This window comes from Gigantopelta aegis, chromosome 10, assembly GCF_016097555.1.
Source record: "Gigantopelta aegis isolate Gae_Host chromosome 10, Gae_host_genome, whole genome shotgun sequence".
Taxonomy (NCBI): Eukaryota; Metazoa; Mollusca; class Gastropoda; order Neomphalida; family Peltospiridae; genus Gigantopelta; species Gigantopelta aegis.
Window position 1 is genome coordinate 57,605,679 of NC_054708.1, and position 22,016 is coordinate 57,627,694.

The 22,016-nt window shown below is 36.3% G+C and overlaps 1 protein-coding gene across 1 annotated transcript in view; it reads right to left on the bottom strand.

The window, feature by feature from the left end:
- LOC121382872 (putative aminopeptidase W07G4.4) overlaps window positions 1-22,016 on the bottom strand; it is a 25,242-nt gene continuing 3,226 nt past the window's right edge. The window contains exons 2-15 of the mRNA XM_041512542.1: window positions 17,446-17,578; window positions 16,296-16,361; window positions 14,976-15,058; window positions 14,300-14,408; window positions 12,753-12,877; window positions 8,410-8,509; window positions 7,300-7,375; window positions 5,663-5,748; window positions 4,521-4,625; window positions 3,694-3,769; window positions 3,113-3,231; window positions 2,613-2,696; window positions 1,881-1,988; window positions 1-1,342 (exon numbers count right to left, since the gene is read on the bottom strand). Coding sequence (XP_041368476.1) covers window positions 1,058-1,342; window positions 1,881-1,988; window positions 2,613-2,696; window positions 3,113-3,231; window positions 3,694-3,769; window positions 4,521-4,625; window positions 5,663-5,748; window positions 7,300-7,375; window positions 8,410-8,509; window positions 12,753-12,877; window positions 14,300-14,408; window positions 14,976-15,058; window positions 16,296-16,361; window positions 17,446-17,578 — 1,555 coding nt within the window. The 3' untranslated portion in view covers window positions 1-1,057. The remainder of the gene's footprint in view (window positions 1,343-1,880; window positions 1,989-2,612; window positions 2,697-3,112; window positions 3,232-3,693; window positions 3,770-4,520; window positions 4,626-5,662; window positions 5,749-7,299; window positions 7,376-8,409; window positions 8,510-12,752; window positions 12,878-14,299; window positions 14,409-14,975; window positions 15,059-16,295; window positions 16,362-17,445; window positions 17,579-22,016) is intronic.

The following is a 22,016-nucleotide window of genomic DNA, read 5'->3' on the forward strand; positions in this document are numbered from 1 at the left end:
TGCTCATGAACCCTTTAATACACATATCCAAATATGTTTGTATAGATGAATCTTTTATTTATTACAAAAATAGATGAAAATAATTTTATATTTCTAACAAATATGACTATGTACTGTTGATAGCCAACAAGGACATTTACTAGAAATAAAAATGCTGAAAAGCACTTTTTCTTGTCATTGTTAGTTGGATGCACTTTCAGGAACTTTTATCTAAACCTTTAATTGGTACTGTAGAACATTGTCACTTGGGATAAACATCCAAAAATATTTAAGGATTGTCGTATTTCTTTTACGTTCATCAGGGTATGAACAAAATAAATAATCTGCAAACTGAATCGGCAAAACCGTTCTCACATAAGTTTGCAGATTATTAATTTTTTTCATCAGGGTTAAAAAAAAAAACCCCACACAATACTTATAACTAAATTTGAATCATACTTGCTAATAATAACACTAAAAGTTCACACTTTATTTTGGTCCATAAACAATAACGCTTAAAAAGACCACTTGCCCATATAAAATGACGTTCCCATACGACTTAATTTTCACGTTCATCGATAAATGAACAAACTCCTGTTGCTACGTATGGACCATTGGGATGACTTTACATTGTAATGACTAACGGAAATTTAATTATTTGTAAATGAAGGACTAGTTTTATAAATATCACAGTGTTTGGAACTTTTAATTGAATAATAAAGCGGCATGTAGTTGTGCTATATAATTTGTGTATTCCTTTAAAAATTATTTCGTAAATGTAAGAAACAAAACAATCTTCAAGTATAAATCATTAATCAGACATCTCACATAACACTAAGCAATAATTATTTCTACAACCTATATGCCTACTTTAGTAAGAATGGTTCAGTGTATAGTAGCACGGATGTTAAAAAAAACAAAAGAAGGGAATAAGCAGGAAGCATAAAGTCAATGGATAGGTGCCCAAAGCAAGAATGTGCAGTCCAAAGAATCGAAGCATCAGTCTGAATAATGGCACTATTTTGTTCTCAACAAATATTAACATTGCTGTTGAAAACTGGAACTTTCATCGACGAGCTCATTTGTTACATCCTGGGCATATCCTTGGCACCACGAAGTGACCGATCAGTGCGACAAGGGGGTTAGCCGTGGGGACTCCGGGGTACGGCCCACTGGACCCGGCAATGTCGAGGTGTGTGTAGGGTAGTGGTTTGCCTGAGTCGATCCCATGCTTGTCCATCCCCGACGCCCCGATCATGAATGCTGCAGGCATCTGGTGACCTCTGGCGGTCATTGTTGAAGGCTGGTTGTTAGCCTGCAGAAGATCTTCATACTCGGACGGACCCTTGACGAAGTCGTAGTCCTGCAGGAAAAAAGATTACTTTTTACTGTGTGTTGCCCTGTTACTAGGTTATGGCAGTTTCAAAGTTCTGTCGGCTAGTTTGTAGAATATATTTCTAAAATACCATATTTTAATGATGACCTGTTTGATAAATGTTTTAAGAGGTATGGACACATGCTTAGAAATCGCAACTACTAAACCTAAGAGAAAAAATGTGAAGGATTTCCTAAAGTGTATGTTTTTTGTTAGTTTTTTAAAAAGTGTACCTTCAATAACAAATTAAAAACTCAACCTAATGTGTTTATATATTTTTTATAGTGCGGTGCACACAAACACTGTGCACACCCTATATGGGAATGAACCTACTCATATAAATACAGGAATCAAATTCATTAATTCTATCTTAATTATCTATTTAAAATTTGTACACAAATGATTAAAAGATCCGTTTTTCTGATGACTTATTAATATTTGTTTTTCAAACCCAAACATAAAATGCACTGTAAATTACATTTTTAACATTCTACCAATGACTGTTATAATAAATAATTATATTTACATCTCGTCGCAGTGTTGATATTTCAAATGGATCACCAAACTCGTCACCAACTTCCTGAATTTTCTGAGCATTATTCATCTTCTTAGCTGGTCCATTGTCAAGGATACACTGGTTGAAAAAACCCAGAAGATATTTCAAATTAATATATTTAAATCTTGAAGGTACTGTTTTTGAAATTCTGTCAATATTAAATATCAATGTTTGACAAAGGTCTCCTAGGCTCTGTTAGACAACAAAGCATCCTCTTTGCAAGTCTTTTAGCATTGCACTGCGAGATCGCAAAGTTGCGAGAGATTAGTGAATTGGGCCTCAGTTCAGCAGTATATTTTTCATGCCGGAGTGTCATATTTTGTTTGATTGTTCATTCACACTCACACACACTCCATTCATTCATTCATTCACTCACTTATTCATTCACATTCCATTCATTCATTCACTCACTCACTCACTCACTCAGCCATTCCATCGATTGATTGATTGATTTTTTCCCAGATATTCTGCGTTCATATGGGTTTGGTTATAATAATCATCAAATTTTCGGAACCTATAGATGATGCCTCTCATTTGGCAGATTTCAATTTGTAACTGAAATATTCTAATGAAATCAACTGTCTGAAGTAAGTGATATTTATATATTCTGATGACAAAAAAATTAAACAACCTGCATATTTATTTATAGCCCCATCACGTAATATGACGATAATAACAAGATGAGACTGGGGTGTAACGTACTGTGTAGTTGGGTCCAACAGCTCGGATTGAATGTCCAGTCAGTGTAGCGATGGTGAAAATCTGAGGATTGACAGCTTCAACAGCCTGGAACATGACACAGTAACTTTAATGACAAAGCTAATATTTATAACCTATATATAAGTTAGAAAGCAAATACATTAACAGAAAATTGATATCAGTTCAGTTCCAACATTGATGGAAACATCTCATATTTAAGTATATTTATTTTAGCGTAAACAGCCGCCTAGGACATTATTATAATGACCGGTTATTTAACATCCAATAAATGTACACCAAGTGTTGATGCCACTTAGCAATTATGTAATACAAATCTCATCCCATAACTTACAAATAGGTATATGGAATGGAAACAAACACACTAAATAATCCTGTCTCTCAAGCTCTATATAATTGTGGAATAGGCCTTGTGAACTACGGTAAAACACTAAAAATCACTATGAGTCAGTTTACAGTGAAGTGAATTATGATGTAGAACTTACGAGTTCCTTGCTCCTACAAAGTACGTCTGTCATCACCATCCTTCCTTCAGCATCCGTGTTACCAACACGCACTCGAACACCCCCCCGCGACGTGATGATCTCATCAGAAACATAGCATTCTGGGATATAACATATTCATAATATAACATTCTGATATACAGAACATTACAGCATTCTGGGATATAACAACATTCATAATATAACATTCTCATAAAATATTCATCATATAGCATTCTGGGATATAACATAATAACAATATAGAATTCTAGTGTATAAAATACTAACAATATAACATCATAATATATAATGTATATTTACCATATAGCATTCTATTTATAATAATTTATAACATTCTGATATATAAGATATTCATAATGTAATGTAGCATTCTGTATACAAGATATTTACACTATGACATTCTGGTATAACAGCATTTGACCAGTTGTGGTGCACTAGTTGGAATGAAGAAAAAACCCAATCAGTTGAATGGATCCACCGAGGTGGTTTGATCCTGCGATGCAAGCACCTCAGGCGAGCACTCAAAAGAAGTTGACAAAGAAATGATTAAACACTAATCTCACCTGACCCCACACTGTTCCTGACCACGGCCAAACCAGCGACAACTTTGAGACCTTTCGGCTTCAGAATACACACCGTCTGTTAACAGACACACAAACAATCAGGTATACAGTCGGACAATTTACATTCCAGTATTATTATTGCTTTTATAATAACTTTGGCATTTGCCCAGTGTAAACATAATTAGAATAGCATTGACTATAAAGAGAATAATGTAAAATATAGGGCGAGAAATGCTTGAGGAAAATTGTTCATTGTAACACACTATGTATAAGAAAAACATCTATAATCTACTGAAAAAATCCAGTTGTTTTCTAGTTTAATGAATTAACCTAACCTCTAACCATGTGCATTCTCCCCGTCCCCCCACATCCTTAAACCATGAACTGGCCCGAATATACAAACAGAAGGGATATGAAACTTGTTTAAAAATAAAAACTGAAATGATCTTTAAAAGCTGACACTTCTATAATATACCTAAATAAGTTAATTTTTCAGAATTTCAGATCAAATCCAGTCTACTTTGTGAAAATCATTTCACACACACACACACACACACACACACACACACACACACACACACACACACACACAGAGCTGAAATCGGAAGAAAAAGCCCCCAAAAACTCCATCTCTATACATGGCTATTTATTACTAAAATATAATTTTCTAGTACTCTGTACCTCCATTTTTTCATTTTACACAAGAATGCCCTGATTTCAGTCCCCATCTGGAATATATTTAAATAAAGACTGATAACTGGCAGAGGTTTCTTCTGGATTTCATGAATCCAGCCACAGTAACTGGCCGAGTTTTCCTCTGGACTTACCTTCATGAATCCAGCCACAGTGGCTGCTCCACACTTGTCCCGATGCATGCCAGCCATCACCCCACCAGCCTTGATGTCTGCTCCACCAGTGTCATAGGTGATACCCTGAAGTTCAATAATCATTTACCGTATGTACAATATTCAACCGAAAAGGAAAGGAAGGAAATGTTTTATTTAACGATGAACTCAACACATTGTATTTATGGTTATATGGTGTCGGACATATGGTTAAGGACCACACCTATACTGAGAGGGAACCCGCTGTTGCCACTTCATGGGCTACTCTTTTCAAGTAGCAGCAAGGGATCTTTTATATGCACCATCCCAGACAGGATAACACACATTACAGCCTTTAATATACTAGTTGTGGTGCACTGGTTGGAGCAAGAAATAGCCCAATGGACCCACTGATTGGGATCGATCCCAGACCGACCGCACATCAAGCAAACGCTTTACCACTGGGTTAAGTCCTGCCCCAATATTCAAGCGATACACAGTTTACCTATGTTGATGCATAGAAACTTTCATAACAAACATGTTGTTCTTAAAATAGTAGTTGGGGTGGAGTGTTCCTGGTTCTGCCCTACTTTTACTTTTCATAAAAATAGATGTTGGTCTTCCCCTCCAATGAAAAAAGAAACCCCATGCTTTAATGGATTTGGTAGTTTATCAATGCTATTAAATTTTACATTTTTCATTATTTTATTTGTACGTTTTTTTACATAATATTTTTTAAATTACATTTTTTAATTTTTCAAATACGATCAGATGCATTGGTAATCATCAAACTTAAATACGAAGAAACAAGACAAAGGGAGATAATTTAATCATGCACTTTTACAAAAAAGTAAATACAATTTCTATATTTTCACTGTAGCTAAAATACAGTAAAAATATGACTTTTCACCGGATATCACTTTTATGGTTTCCATAGATCTATATATTTCATTACTATGTATATAATAAATCTATATATATCATTTAAGTGAAGACACTGTATATTATAATATTGTTAATAATATATTATTCTATAGACTGGTGGACTAGTAGAAATTATTGCGGGTTAATAAATTTTAATTGATTCTGGTCCAGTGGGCTAGTTAAATATTTTCAATTTCTGCACCTCCGATACTGATTCTCACCTTCCCGACAAGAAAGAGTGTCTTTTCAATGGGACCTTCACCTTCGTATTCCAGCCAAATTACTCTCCCCTGATGTCGTTCAACACCTGTAAATAAAAACATACACTATTTTATTCATTCATTAATTAAATGTCTCACTATATGCAGTGTTTAAATGTTTTTTAATAACAATATATATGCTAGATTAGACTCCCATGACCTGTGACCATCTTGTTTAAGGGTCATTTCATATAAGACTGCATACCATCAGTGGTGTAGCATGCGTGGGGCCACCAGGGTGGTTGCCCTGGGCACAAAATTCTAGACTGGTGGAAGGGATTCGGGGAGTCCTAATGGTCCACTGGTTAGGGAGCACAATACTTGCCTTGCCCCGGGTGCTGGCAACCCACGCTACGCCACTGCATACCATTAATTACTTCATGCAGTCCAATATAATTTCTATGTCAGAATATGAAGAGTTCAGGCACAAAAGCCGATAAACACCATTTTATCCAAAAACAGACTTCTACTATGATCATTACTCAGTTCAAGGCGTTATGTTCTGATTTTCATACTCGTCTTTTGACATTCTCTCCTTTATTTACGTTACTTATTTCAACATAAAAACTTCTTTTGCAGAAAATTACTAATTAATGCATTTATCGTTTTTTGTGCCTGAACTCTTTATATATTCTGGTTAAAATAAATACTGGTTACCATGAACATTTTCAGTTAGCGACCATCATGCCAAAGCACCGGCTTGTGTTGCTGTTGTGCAGGTGGCAGTATACCACTTGTACAGCTGTTATCAGTTAGTACTAAATATTATAATGGGTTATTTAAATACTACACAGTAATCATCAAAGACAGATTTCAAAAGGCATATCAGGATTTTGTATTTTTTTTTTTTTTTTTATGAGGAACTAAAACCAAGTAAGAGCATGACAAATGGTGATGTTGTGCCATAAGGGTCTCCTATTAGTCCCATTCGAAACACACTGTTTATTTCAAATACATGTAATTTTTAAATATCTGACGACTGAAGAGACCAAAGTTATATACCAGGTACAGCACTGGTCTTAGGAATAGTTACTAAATTACACTAGTTTGTATCACCGTTTTAGTTTTAAGGAGAGCCTTACGGTAAATGAAACAGCCCTTAATCAAAATGTCAAAATGAAAGAGTATCCTTCAAACAAATTCTAAAGTTGTGTCTGAAACGGTTACAGCAGACCAGCCTGGTATAAAATACTTAGTACAGACCTCACCGTGAAAAAAACTGAGGGGAGTGATTAATTGCTCCCCTAATTTAGATTGTGGAGAGCCATTAAAGATACCATACAAGGAAGGAAGGAAATGCACTCAACACATTTTACTTATGGTTATATGGGTCGACATATGATTAAGGACCACACAGATATTGAGAGAGAAAACTCGCTGTTGCCACTTCATGGGCTACTCTTTCCCATTAGCAGCACTGACAGGGATCGATCGTGCATCAGGCGAGTGCTTGATACCACATAAATTCACATTGCTAATGGGAGCTAACAATTATCATCCTTCAACTGGTCTCAGGGAAGAGATGGGGAGCAAGATGATAGCTCCCTTTAAACGGCCAACAGCCTCCCCTACATGATCATTTCCAGAACAAGCCTTACCTTTTGCAGCGCGGTTTACGGCAGCCAGCAGTGGGTATTCCTTTTTAAGTGTTTTCTCATCAGAAATAACATCAATCTGCATACAAAGAAATATTTCCTATAAACAAATCGGCAAAATATCTGCTAATTCTTACAATTACGGTGAACCCCTCTACACCAGACATTCATGGGACCAAGAAAAAGTGTTTAACGACATCACTACAGCACATTAATTTATTAATCATTGGCTAGTGGATTTAAAACATTTGGTAATTTTGACAGTCTTAGAGAGAAAACTCGCTACAACTGTCCAATAGTAACAAGGAATCTTTTCTATGCATCATCCCACAGATAGGATAGCACATACCACAGCCTTTGATATATCAGTCGTGGTGCTCTAGCTAGAATAAGAAATCGCCCAATTGGCCCATCGACGGGGATCGATCCTAAACTGACTATGCATCAAGCGAGTGCTTTACTATTGGGCTACGTCCCACCCTAGGACCAAGTAAAAAGTCCAGTTTTAAGGGATGTCCGGATTAAAGAGGTTGTATTCTGTACTGGTAGTTAAAATGGGATTATCAAAAACATTTGGTTTGAGGGAATTCTTACTTCTGTACATGTTATGTTCAAGAACACATGTATTTTATGTTAGTTTGAAAATATTCAACATTATGAAACATCTATGAGCATCTAAATGGGAGAAGGGGGCATACTTATATTTATTATCCATTAAAGGCTTTTGTAGGAGATATCGCTTCTTATAATCTTGATTGGTCAAATTTTAATCACAAAATAATATTTTGTTATGTCACTGTGTTTGTTTCAGCGCTAAACCTATTATTAATGATGTCACGCCACTACCGTTCTGCTAGTTAACGAGTCTACCGCTGCCAAATATAGTGACATTCAACCCACATTACTAATATTGTCTACAAGTGTCGCAAATGAAAAGAATGATAATGGATATCATAATTTATCAGCACTCGTTGATAAAAGTATAAAAATGCTTGGCAAGTCTTGGATTTCATACTTTTATCAACTCGTGCTGATAAATTATGATATCACAAGACACTCGGGGAGTATCCTCTATATAGTACACTAAGATAAATGAAGTTGTAGTGCACCTACCTTGATACAGGTATCCTTGAAGACATGTTCAATATATTCCTGTACCCTTGGAGCAGCCATTCGTTCTGGGTCAGAGCCGCCAATGTCACGTGTGACAATTCTATCAAAAAACAAAGTATAGACATTTTTATTAAAGGGACATTCCTGAGTTTGCTCCATTGTAAGATGTTTCCAACTAATAAAATATTTCTATGATTAAACTTGCATATTAAACATATTTTCTTATTTGGAATATCAGTGTCTGTATATTCAATGTATTTCTGGTCATCTTAATATTTGTAAGACGCTCAAACTGGATTTTGTCTTCAAATAATTTCATACGTAAGAAAATTATTATTTTTAGGAAATAAAATGAAATTTAAACTAATACAAATATTAGAATGATCAGAAACACGTTTAATATACAGACATATATTGAGGGGTTAGTGCCAGAACCCATTATATGGTGAATTATACAAAAATGAGTTAATCATCTTGTCAGCATCATGGGAATGTGTACTATCATTTCACAATGTCTCATTCAAACCAATCATTTATTTATGCTTTTATGGAACAGAACCCAAACCAATTATCTTTTATGTTCATTTCCACAAAAGGCAAAAACCATGTTTTCAGCACTACCTTATTCTGTCTCTCTAGAAGTTTGTAGTATCACCTATAGCTGACAGACATAACACGTTAGCTCACAACACTGGATTGTGGTGGGCTGTAAAATGTCTGAGAAGATTGAATCCTATGTGCCATACCGCATGACAGGCTAATGACATATGCCAGCTCTAAGTGTTTACATCCAGTGAAGGTGTTTTATGTAAACTATCTCTGGCTGGGTGTTTTGGCTTACAAAGAAATAACAATTCTGGCTGAGGTAGCTAGAATTAACTGTTCACGCATCACGGTGACCAGTCCGTTTGTGATAATCTGAAATGGACTGCAGACATGGTGGTGGGGTGTGTGGGGTGTGTGGGCTGGAAGTGTTTAGTTCTTAGACATCTGGAATGTGGTAAAATGTGTGTGTTGTTAACTAGTTGCTGAATAAATGCTGGTTATGTAAATAGTTTATCAGAAGTGATTGCAGAGTTCATTTAGTTCTACAGAAGAAACACGCAGTTAAGAAAATATTAACTGAACAGAGACAGAGAAACTAGTTAAACAGGAAAGTTGTTTTCCCTTATTTTAGTCTGAATAGTTACTATGTGTATTAGAGAAAAAATAATATAACTAAATTAATTTGCCGGGGGCAGGACATAGCCCAGTAGTAAAGTGCTGGCCTGGTGTACGGTCAGTCTAGGATCAATCCCTGTTAGTGGAATCATTAGACTATTTCTCGTTCCAGCGAGTGCTTCATAACTGGTGTTACAGACCATGATATGTACTATCCTGTCTGTGGGATGATGCATATATTAAAGATCCCTTAGTGCTAATAAAAAAAATAGTTGCCCGTAGTTTCCTCTCTAAAATATATTTGTGGTCATTAACCACATGTCTGACACCACATACCTGTAGTTGTGTTGAGTGTGTCATTAAATATAAAATTCCTTTCTTTCTTTCTTTCTTTCTTTTTTTCAAACATGGCTCCCATATGCAACAACCTTGGTTAAAAATTATGATCTAGCTATGTCTGTATTTTGTAGACAATTTGAATATTATATAAAAAATTAATTTAAGTTGCAATTTAAAATGAAAATGCCTGGGAATTGTTTATTGTAAAAAGGATGCTGGCCCAAAGATGATAAATGTTTTATGACCATACGCAATAAAATATTTTAATTTATTTAGCATAGAGGGAAATTAGTTTATATTATTTCAAATGCATCATCACAAGATTGTAACTTTTCTAGTCAATGTATATTTTATAGACATTATATAATATTTGACATATAGTTGAACATGAATTAGTAGATAAAGGTCAAGTATTTATCTTTAAATCGGAGTCCGTTCATGGTAGTTCATATTATAACTAATTGGTTAAAAGAAGTGACCCCTTTATATAAATGGCATAAAATAAATATGCATACTACTAATAAATATTGTTCATTGTAGTAATTGAAATGTATGCACATTCATATTTTCTGGGCTAAAATATCTAGATATTACTACATTAACTGGAATAATTGTAACATTTCAGATGTTCCAATGATGAGGGATCTCTGGTATTATAACAAAGTGGTTACTGCTATAGTGTGTTTAAATAAAATGTGTGTGTGTACATGTATATCATTCTACGAGTGCATTAGACAAACATTATACTTAATCACGCACCAGATCAATGCTGATGACGAATGCATTAAACTATTTAGATATTTTTTACACCTGGTCTTATTGTACTTAATGGCATTCACTGTTATCATTATTATAACATCAATTTATTAAATATTTTAATCAACAATCTTTATTCAATTAACAAATTAAAAGTGGACTTATCGCCTTTTATCTTACTTCAACCAGTGCCCAGGACTGGTACATTAAAGATTGTGGTATGTACTTTCCTGTCAATGGGGAAGTGCATATGAATGATACTGTGTCGCTGTTTTGTTGAAGCAGCCACTATGCCGGCAACAATTTTCCTTTTGCATTTTACAGACCAAGTGTTGAAATACCTTACAGAGAGGACATATGATAACTATGGTTTAAACAACTTCCAGATCAAGTTGCCGGGGTCTGGATTGAAAATTAACGTTGCGGAAAGACACTGGCTTAAGATGTGACAATAATCCAGCTCAGATTTCAAGATATCATTTGCCGGATTCGTTTCGAGTTGTGCTGTGTCATAGCCAGCTTTGTTTTGTAGATCCACAGTCATGATCACGGGACACACACACCATCCCACCTGCACCATATTAAATTCTTAGGGGAACAAAAATAAGAGTTAAAACTTGATACACAACTATCCACAAGCCACAAACACCTACAGTTTGAGGATTTAAAAAACAATTCACTGAACATGGAATAGGTGATTTTAACAATTCACTAGCCATAGTAAAACACCTACCAGCCCTTCTCATGTGTGTACTAATACTACAAGTAGAACATAAAGCCAGAATCCAACATGACCAAAACACTTTTATAATCACTCTAATAATTAGCATGTTAGCATGTTAAAACTATCCCAGTAAATTAATTCCATTTAATGTACAATTGCAATGCATCTACAGTTCACCTGAGGTTGAAATTTGTTTAAGACAAAATTTAAAAATACAAACTTTACTTTCTACAAAATTGGGGATTTCTAATTAACACATTTATTTTATTTCAAATGCCACGAGACACCCTACGTTTTGCTGGTAAAATAAAATGCACAGTACCACATGTTATATGTGTTGCCTGAGTAAATCGATACATTGTTTTTATCAGATAAATGTTTTATTACAAAATGTTTACATTATCAACAATGAAATCTAATTTTGTAAATTTGACTGTTGACCATTTGCGTTTTGCCTACAGTGTATTACTAAGAATAACACGTTTGAGTACCAGTGTCAATAAAATGGCGAGTTTTATTAGGAATCGTTTTTGTCTGTTCAAGTATAGGCTGGAAGGCATTAAAAATATCATGTGCTGGCATGCCTTTAAATATTTCTTTCCCATCCATGCCAATATCCAATTAGTCAACAAAGCCCAACGGGGCATATATATATATATATATATATATATATATATATATATATATATATATATATATTAGGGTAGCCAAGATTGTTTACTGGGGGTGGAGTGGAGATAGAGGGCACTGTTTTTACACATTTTATGGGGTGACATGCATTATAAAAGTTGTATTGTGAAAAAAGAGGTATATTCGAGAAGGCAAGGTCCTCTTGTGCCCAATCCCTGGCTACCCGGATACGCCAGTGCATATATGTGCAATTTAAAGTATATTGATCAGTAGATTTTGGTTTCAACACAGGTACCTTTAGTAGTATCACTTGCATATTTAAAATGTACTCAACAAAATGAATTAAGGGACAGTAGAATTGTGGTAATTATTTGCTAATGTCATATTATTTTAGTAAGTTTTTATCACATATAACTTCTAAACATTGGTTCGAGAATACCGGTAGGTTCGACCATTGGGCGTTCGAGCCAATGAGATTCTACTGTATATGCAGTGTTCGAGATTAACGGCATCCCAATATCCCGGGGATACCAGAATTTAATTTTGGATACCAGACTTCAAGAACCCAGTATCCCACCGGGATGCCATATAATACTAAATTCTCAGGTGGGATACCAGATTTTGAAATGTTAGTATCCAACTGGGATACTGACCAAAATTTTTAATCTTGAACACTAATATATGTACATGTATAACAAATAGAAGATTCTGTGGCATTAGTAAATTGACAAACCTCCCATCTTCAATGGCATTGGCCACTATAATGCCACACTTTAATTTTTTTTCGTTGTTACCCCAGATCCCTAGCTTGTCTGCCTTCTGTGCCTTGTCTGGGAGAGCTTCCCGTATTTCTAGAGGCTGAAATGGTAATGAATCTCTGATCACAGGTCAAGATCTTTTGCGATATCTCCAGTGATATTCTCCTAGGAGATATTGCTTATTTTTGTTACGTCAATGTGTATGTTTCTACGCTAAACCTATCATTAGTGATGTCACGCCACTGTCGTTCTATTAATAAGTCTACTGCTGCCAAATATAGTGACATTCAACCCACATTACTGACATGTTTACAATTGTCGCAAATGGAAAGAATGATAATGAATGATAAAAAGAATATCTTGTAATATAATAATTTACCAGCACTCATTCATACTTTTATTAACTCGTGCTGATAAATTATGATATCAAAAGATAAGCTAAATCCCACTGACTAAGATATATTATTTGAAAATTCCAGATGTTAAGATCAAAAGAAACTACCAGTAATTTGTCTTCGGACAACTAAAGTAATAAATTCCAGTTTAGTCATGTAGGCCTACATATTATTCTCATTATTTATCAGTGGTCAAGTGTACAGTATACTAATATTCAATTGCCATTTTGCCTAGATAATAATTATGAACATATTTAACTAGATAAATATTAACCGAGTATACAGTTATAGTGATATAAAGTTGGTTTTGTTTAACAGCACCACTAGAGCACATAGATTTATTAATCATCAGCTATTGGATGTCAAACATTTGGTAATTTTTACATAAAGTCTCAGAAAGAAAATCTGCTACATTTTTCCATTAGTAGCAAGGGATCTTTGATATGCACCATCCCACAGACAGGATAGCACATACCACAGCCTTTGATGTACCAGTCATGGTGCACTGGCTTTAACGAGTAGTAGCCCAATGAGACCAACAACAGGGATCGATCCCAGACCGACTGCGCATCAAGCAGACACTTTATCACTGGGCTACATGCCACCCATATATTACAAGTGTTAAAGAACAAGTGTAATTTGCAAGAAAAGATCTAGAATTTGTGTGTGGAAGGTTAAAAATTGTAAAACAGACTCCTTGAACCCATGAGATCTGCCAGATCAGAAAAAAACCTATTTCACATTGATACTTAAAAGCATCTTTGTATTTATGCAAGATAGAAAAACTCTACATTTAAATATGGTATTACCATAATACATAGGGCACTATAGTCAAAGCTTCCGTGAGGGCTAGTGACTTTCACAAACATTTATCAAACACTGATGGACCAGAGCCCCATGTTATTCGATCCCCTTAGATCTGCTCTTGAAATATACGGTTTTAATATTTTAAATTTCTAAATTAGCCTTAGCAAATTCAGGAAATCCCTGTCCCGAGTTAGACCCCCGATCCCATCAGAGGCTGGACTCGGGATAGGCATGTTCGAAACCATAGTGGTACATGGACACGTTAAACCACTTGATAATAATAATAATTGAAATATACATATGAAACTACAGTAACAAACCACATAAAGAGCCTGCAAAGAACCGAGAATGGCCACTAAACCAGCGCGGGGGAAGCTGTCATCAATGGGCCACACAAGAAGAGGGTTCTTGCAGCCAGCCTTGAGGGCTCTGAAAGTAAATATAGCACACAACATGTAAAACACTGTGAAAACACCTGAAAACCCGATATTAAAGAGACCAAATAACACATCTGGTTTTTACAGTGCATCCGATTTAGAAAGGTTCTGTTCTGAACTGATATCTTGAAAAGGGACTGGAAAAAGTTTGGTTTGAGAAAATTTCACTTTATTGAAGGGTCCAGTTTTGAGGGGTTTCATTGTATCAGTTAAGCAAGAAAAATTAATTAGAACTAAACAGTTGAAATGATATTTATTGTAACACAGATAGTGATAATTGACGTTTGTTTTGTTTAACGACACCACTAGAGCACACTGATTTATTAATCATCGGCTATTGGATGCGAAACGTTTGGTAATTTTGACGTATAGTCTTAGAGAGAAAACCTGTTATATTTTTCATTAGTAGCAAGGGATATTTTATATGCACCATCCCACAGACAGGATAGCACATACCATGGCCTTTGATAAACCAGTCGTGGTGCACTGACTGGAATGAGAAATGCACAGATGGTGGTGGGCAGTGTTTTGAACACAAATAAATCCTTTAGAAGCTTACCTTTTGATGCCCTTAACCGCTGCATCACTAAACCTCCGAACATCATCATAATCCCGATTCAAGGGTCCAGTAGGTGCGTAGATCTGAAATGAGTTATTTTAGTACTGTATTCATGGTTAAGCTGTTGTAAACAAAGCAAGGACACAGACACAGATAAAGATGAAGACAAAGCCATGAATAGGAGAAGTCCGTATTAAAGCATGAAAAGTTTGTTTTGTTTAACAACACCACTAGAGCACATTGATTTATTAATCATCGGCTATTGGATGTCAAACATATGGTCATTTTGACACAGTCATAAAGAGGAAACCTGCTATATTTTTTTCATTAGTAGCAAAGAATCTTTTATATGCACCATCCGACAGACAGGATAGCACATACCACAGCCTTTGATATACCAGTCGTGATGCACTGGCTGTAAGAGAAATAGCCCAATGGGCCCACCGACGGAGATCGACCCCAGACCGACCACATATCAAACAAGCGCTTTACCACTGGGCTACATACCGCTCCTTAGAACATGAAAAGAGCAAAGAACAATCTTACTTTATTATAATTTATACAGACCACTATTTCAATAATAATTATATAATTTATACTATACTACAGTGTAAGAAAAACATATTCTGAGAGTACTACTTAACCAATACATGTTCCCTACCAGGCACAATTTTTTTTCGTATAACCAAAGTTGAAAATGGGTAAATTGCTATGAAAGTCAAACTTTATTGTAACAGAACATGATAAAGCTATACACAAAATTTCAGCTGGGGACTGAGGCACTGCGAAACAAATCATCAAATGGGTAAATCATCATGAAAGTCCAACTTCATCTGTAATAATATATACACAAAATGTCAGCTCAATATATCAAGGCATTGTGAAAAATAGACCTGGAAATTTCTTTTTCATATCTCCTAAGTTTAACTCTGTCAAAAATGGGTAAATCATCATGAAAGTCAAACTTCATCTGTAATAGTGTATGATAAAGCTTTACAACAAAATTTCAGGTCAATAGCTCGAGGCATTGTGAAAAAACTTCTGAAAAACTATATGTGGGACAGATGGACGAATTGACAGGACTGACAAAAAGGATGGAGATGAAACCGATAGTCTCTTCCGATTAGACAGGTAGGGTACTAATAATGGTCAGATCTAGCTTTTGGTGCATCTTTATAATAAAAGTTAATTTTAATATTTTTTAATTTATTAATTTTTTTAATAGATTCAATCATGGTCATGCTAGTGTCAAAACTGAACCCACAATTAATTACTGTTATAACACAAAACATATGAGAACAATTAAATTAAGACACCTACCAGTCGCTTTGATGGAATGACATCAGTGTTTACCACCACAATCTCAGAGTCACAGGAACCATCAATCTATGAACAATAAACAACATTTATTTATCAACAATTTTTCACCTGATTATTAGTCAATCATTGATTGGTTGGTTTATAGAAACTGTTGATAGATTTTCATAAAATTGCATCCAGTTATCATTATTAAATATACATGTACGGTATAAGTTTATTATTTAAGCATTGAGAGAAAAATAATCAATCAGTTTAAAATGCAAACATGTGAGATATAATGAGTACACACCCTCAATGGCTGAAGTTTCCACCTGACATCTTGGCAATGTCCAAAGTTAAAGTTTGTTTAACGACACCACTAGAGCACATTGATTAATTAATCATCGGCTATTGGATGTCAATCATTTGGTAATTCTGACACGTAGTCATCAGAGGAAACCTGCTACATTTCTTCTAATGCAGCAAGGGATCTTTTATATGCACTTTTCCACAGACAGGAAAGCATGTACCATGGCTGTTGACCAGTTGTGGTGGACTGGTTGGAATGATCTGATCTGAATTGTTTTAACATGCTTATATAAGCTTTAAGTTTTAAGCATGTCTGTCCCGGTTCCCACTCCTGGATAGCCAGGGGTCTGATCCGGGACAGAAGTTTGGAATGAGAAAAACCTTGATCAGCTGAATGGATCCACTGAGCTAAATCCTGGACAGTAATAGGATATGGGTTGTATCTATCTCACTCGGTAGAGTGCTTGCCTGGGTATAGTTTTATCACAGGATCGAACCTCCTCGGTGCACACATTCTCCAATTGTTTCCCTCCCCCATTCCAACCAGTGCCTCATAATCAGTATGTCAATGGCTGTGGTATGTGCTGTCCTGCTTATGGGAAAGTGCCTATAAAAAAAAACATTTTTTTCCAATGGCAAAATGTAGCTAGTTTCCTCTGAAGTTTATGAGACAAAATTACCAAAAGTTTGACATCCAATAGCCAATGATTGATAAATCAATGTGCTCTAGTGGTGTCAAAACACAACAAACTAAGCAACGGGTAAAACATATAAGAATCTGCTGTAACAAACCAACCATTTCCAGCACATGTACTTTGTAGCAGAACTAAAATCAAGGGAGAGAATTTGTCACAAACCATACCTGAGCATATTCCTCTAGTGGTTTTTTCAGACATTCCAGGTTGTCAGTCAGTTTTGAGAAACTGTCTGTCACCACAACAACACCATCAAACTGACGGTCCTTAACATCCAGGCAAGGTATCAATGCAGGCTTTCTAAAAGTAATAATATAAAACAAAGAAACAATGGGTCAATGTGGAGTTATTAAAGTTAATCTTAATCCGGCCTTGGTGGTGTCGTGGTCAAGCCATCGGACATAAGACTGGTAGATACTGGGTTCACAGCCCGGTACCGGCTTCTACCCAGAGAATTATGTCCGATGGCTTGACCATATGACATCACTGGTCGAGTTTAAAATATTACCACTCCTTATATTAAGGGGTCTGAAAAGAGAAGCAACTCTCATTAAACCTCAGTATACAGGCAAAATACTACATGAAACTATTTTATTTTGATTTGTACCTGCATATATCAGAATAGAATGTAATGCGAGTGCGTACGTGCGTGCGTGCATGCATGTATGAATATTAATTTTAAGATAAATTGTAAGGCGGTGTATCAGGGCTCCCCAACCGTGGCACTGTCTAATGGTCTGGGGGAAAAAAAAAAAAAAAAAAAAAAAAAAAAAAAAAAAAATCCTGGGGATTGAACATATCAAGGACGTTAACAATACCTGTTGTTATATACACAAATAACCTAATACATTATTGACAAAGGGTATTCATATGCTAATGGCTGCTTCTTATCATTCTACCCAACAAAACAAGAATGCACTCTAAAAATCTACAACACAAATCAAAATTAATGACCTACGGTAACCTTGTATTGACAACTGTGACTCAGTGTGGTGAATAACTAGGTTATTTTTTCAGCCAGTGTTTTATGATGTAGGAAGGTGCCAAAAAGGGGGGGGGGGGGGGCACACACACATAAATATATATAAATACATGTATAAATATATAAAAAAACATTGCTTCCTCCCTCCACTTCCTATGCTAGTGTCAGAATGCATGGTACTAGGCCACGGGAGGCCTCTAGATTTAATGGAAACGATTGTATTCTGGTAGCATGTTAGAAGTGTATTGGCAAAATCATGGAACTGAAAATCTGTTGCCTACGCCACCATTACCATGGTTAAGGAAAATCAGTTTCCCCTGAATAAATTTTGTTTTGTTTAACGACACCATTAGAGCACATTGATTTATTAATCGACTCTTGGATGTCAAACATTTGGTGATTTTGACATATAGTCTTAAAGAGGAAATCCACTACCCTTTTCCATTAGTAGCAAAGATCTTTTATACGCACCATCCCACAGACATGATAACACATACCACAGCCTTTTATATACCAGTCGTGGTGTACTGGCTGGGACGAGAAATAGCCTAATGGGCCCATTGATGGGGATTGATCTCAAATGACCGTGCATCAATCAAGTGCTTTACCACTAGGCTACGTCCTGCCCCAAGTCTCCCATGGGTTCTGATGATCAGAGGGAACAGACCTGAAGACATTTCAGGGCTCGAAATAGGAAATAAAATATGGCCTGCTGTTATTTTTTATAAATAGCAGTCCAAAAGAAATATGTCCTGCTAACAAAACAAAAAAGATAGCCTGCTGGAAATAATGACAACATGGAATAAGGGGAATTTTTGGTTTAGTATGTAGAAAATGAGGTCCTCTACGGTATATTTTAGAGCATTATGGAGCTAAAATACAACAGATTCACAAGCTAAATAACAGATGACATAATCGTACAAACATCGGTCTCTTGAAAAATGGCCTGCGATACTGCAGTGGTTTTAGCAGATGAATTTCTATTTTGCCTGCTAGGTCTAAAAAAAAAGGAACTTTTTTTTAGCAGGCTGCTATTTTGTGGAGGATCATTTATTGCTCTCCTAACTCAGATTAATGGGAACCATATTGATACTATATAAATTCACATGCCAAGGCAATCTTTGCCAGAAAATATGAGTGTTTACTCTCATGCATTCCTCTTCACATTCGCCTGGAAACTTTTAAGAGAGTTGCAAACTGATTGCCTTGCAAAAATGTTTTAATGAACTTTATTTGAAACTTCATGAGATTGCTCACCTCGATTTTGCTGATTGCAAAGACTGCTACTAGAAGCTAAAACCTACTCTCCTTGAACTAGTATCAGAGGAGTGATGGGAAGCAAGAGTGGTAGCTCCCCTGAAATGGCGAATTCTGAAATCCTGAGAGGTTTACACAATATCAGCCTGATGATGGTGAGACATCAGTACATCAGCCTGATGATGGTGAGACATCAGTACATCAGCCTGATGATGGTGAGACATCAGTACATCAGCCTGATGATGGTCAGACAACATCAGTACATCAGCCTGATGATGGTCAGACATCAGTACATCAGCCTGATGATGGTGAGACATCAGTACATCAGCCTGATGAAGGTCAGACAACATCAGTACATCAGCCTGATGAAGGTCAGACAACATCAGTACATCAGCCTGATGAAGGTCAGACAACATCAGTACATCAGCCTGATGATGCCCAGACAGCATCAGTACATCAGCCTGATGATGGTCAGACAACATCAGTACATCAGCCTGATGATGGTGAGACATCAGTACATCAGCCTGATGAAGGTCAGACAACATCAGTACATCAGCCTGATGATGCCCAGACAGCATCAGTACATCAGCCTGATGATGGTCAGACAACATCAGTACATCAGCCTGATGATGGTCAGACAACATCAGTACATCAGCCTGATGAAGGTCAGACAACATCAGTACATCAGCCTGATGATGCCCAGACAGCATCAGTACATCAGCCTGATGATGGTCAGACAACATCAGTACATCAGCCTGATGATGGTGAGACATCAGTACATCAGCCTGATGAAGGTCAGACAACATCAGTACATCAGCCTGATGATGCCCAGACAGCATCAGTACATCAGCCTGATGATGGTCAGACAACATCAGTACATCAGCCTGATGATGGTGAGACATCAGTACATCAGCCTGATGAAGGTCAGACAACATCAGTACATCAGCCTGATGCCCAGACAGCATCAGTACATCAGCCTGATGATGCCCAGACAGCATCAGTACATCAGCCTGATGATGCCCAGACAGCATCAGTACATCAGCCTGATGATGGTCAGACAACATCAGTACATCAGCCTGTTGATGGTGAGACATCAGTACATCAGCCTGATGATGCCCAGACAGCATCAGTACATCAGCCTGATGATACCCAGACAGCATCAGTACATCAGCCTGATGATGGTCAGACAACATCAGTACATCAGCCTGATAATGGTGAGACATCAGTACATCAGCCTGATGATGCCCAGACAGCATCAGTACATCAGCCTGATGATGCCCGACAGCATCACAAGCCTTGAAATAAAACATTTTAGTGTACCTGACACAATGTCCTGCACCAATCAATTTGTGCCTGACATGAAAGAAATTGTACCTGTCACAAAACATTGTAAATAAAAATGAAATAAATTATGTTTTGTGTTGTTTAATAATTGATATATTTAATTACTAAATAACCAATGCAGCAATTAAGGTAATAGTCACCAAATGATGACATTTATTATTGTTACATACTTACTAGTCTATGATGCATTAATATATGTCCTCTGGTAAAGCTGTATCCTAACCAGCTGCGAGCTACATGAGCGATTATTTTAGAAATCATGCGTACAGTTAGGATGCGGCAATGGAAGTCAATGATTTCTAAAATAATCACTCACGGCCAGTTAGGATAGGGCTTAAGAAACCCATGAAACTGTTGTCACTATCACTTTGTGTTGAACTTTCAGATTCATGATGATCTGACTCGGACTCCTCCATTTTTTTCAATGTCATCAGTGTCTTGTTTGTGGTAATATTCTATACTTTTGGTTGCCGAGTGATCTTTAGCATTTGACACACGCAGATGTGTGGACTCTTTGATCCATGCGTCCGAGAAATCGTGATTATACTGCATTTCTTTTTGAAATGTTTTGCAGAGCGAACACGTCATAAGTGTAACTGCGCCTTTGGTGTTTTCTTCAAACTGTAGCCATAAAGAGGCATTTGTTTTAACTAAATACTCCTTTTACCATTTTAGTTCAGTGCTAGATTTTAAAATACTACTCTGCGGGATATTCGTTCGGGAATTTTTTGGAGACGATTTAATCGGCGGCTGCCCGCCACGAATACTGGGAACAGGGACAGTTGATTTGTCATTATCGGTACCTGTCTGTTCTTTTATAGCAAAGACTGAAGTTATTTTTTTCAACATCCTTTAATTGCTAACCACAAGGCAATTTGAATTGCAAACTTTAAACGAAAACGCCACAGGAAGTATACACTAAGTACGAAAGGTCAATTACTAATATGCGTGACATCACTTTTCACAATGTAAGTTCCCGCAAAATCGAGACTATAAAAAATCCTACTAAACAGATACGCGGACTGTAGATGAACTTCGTGTCGAATCCCACTGGTACACATTTGTATTTTTTGATTCGTAATCAATTTTTTTTTTAATCGGTGCATTAAGTGTATTCGACTCCAAAACAGCCGACTTTTACTACAACGCGAGCTT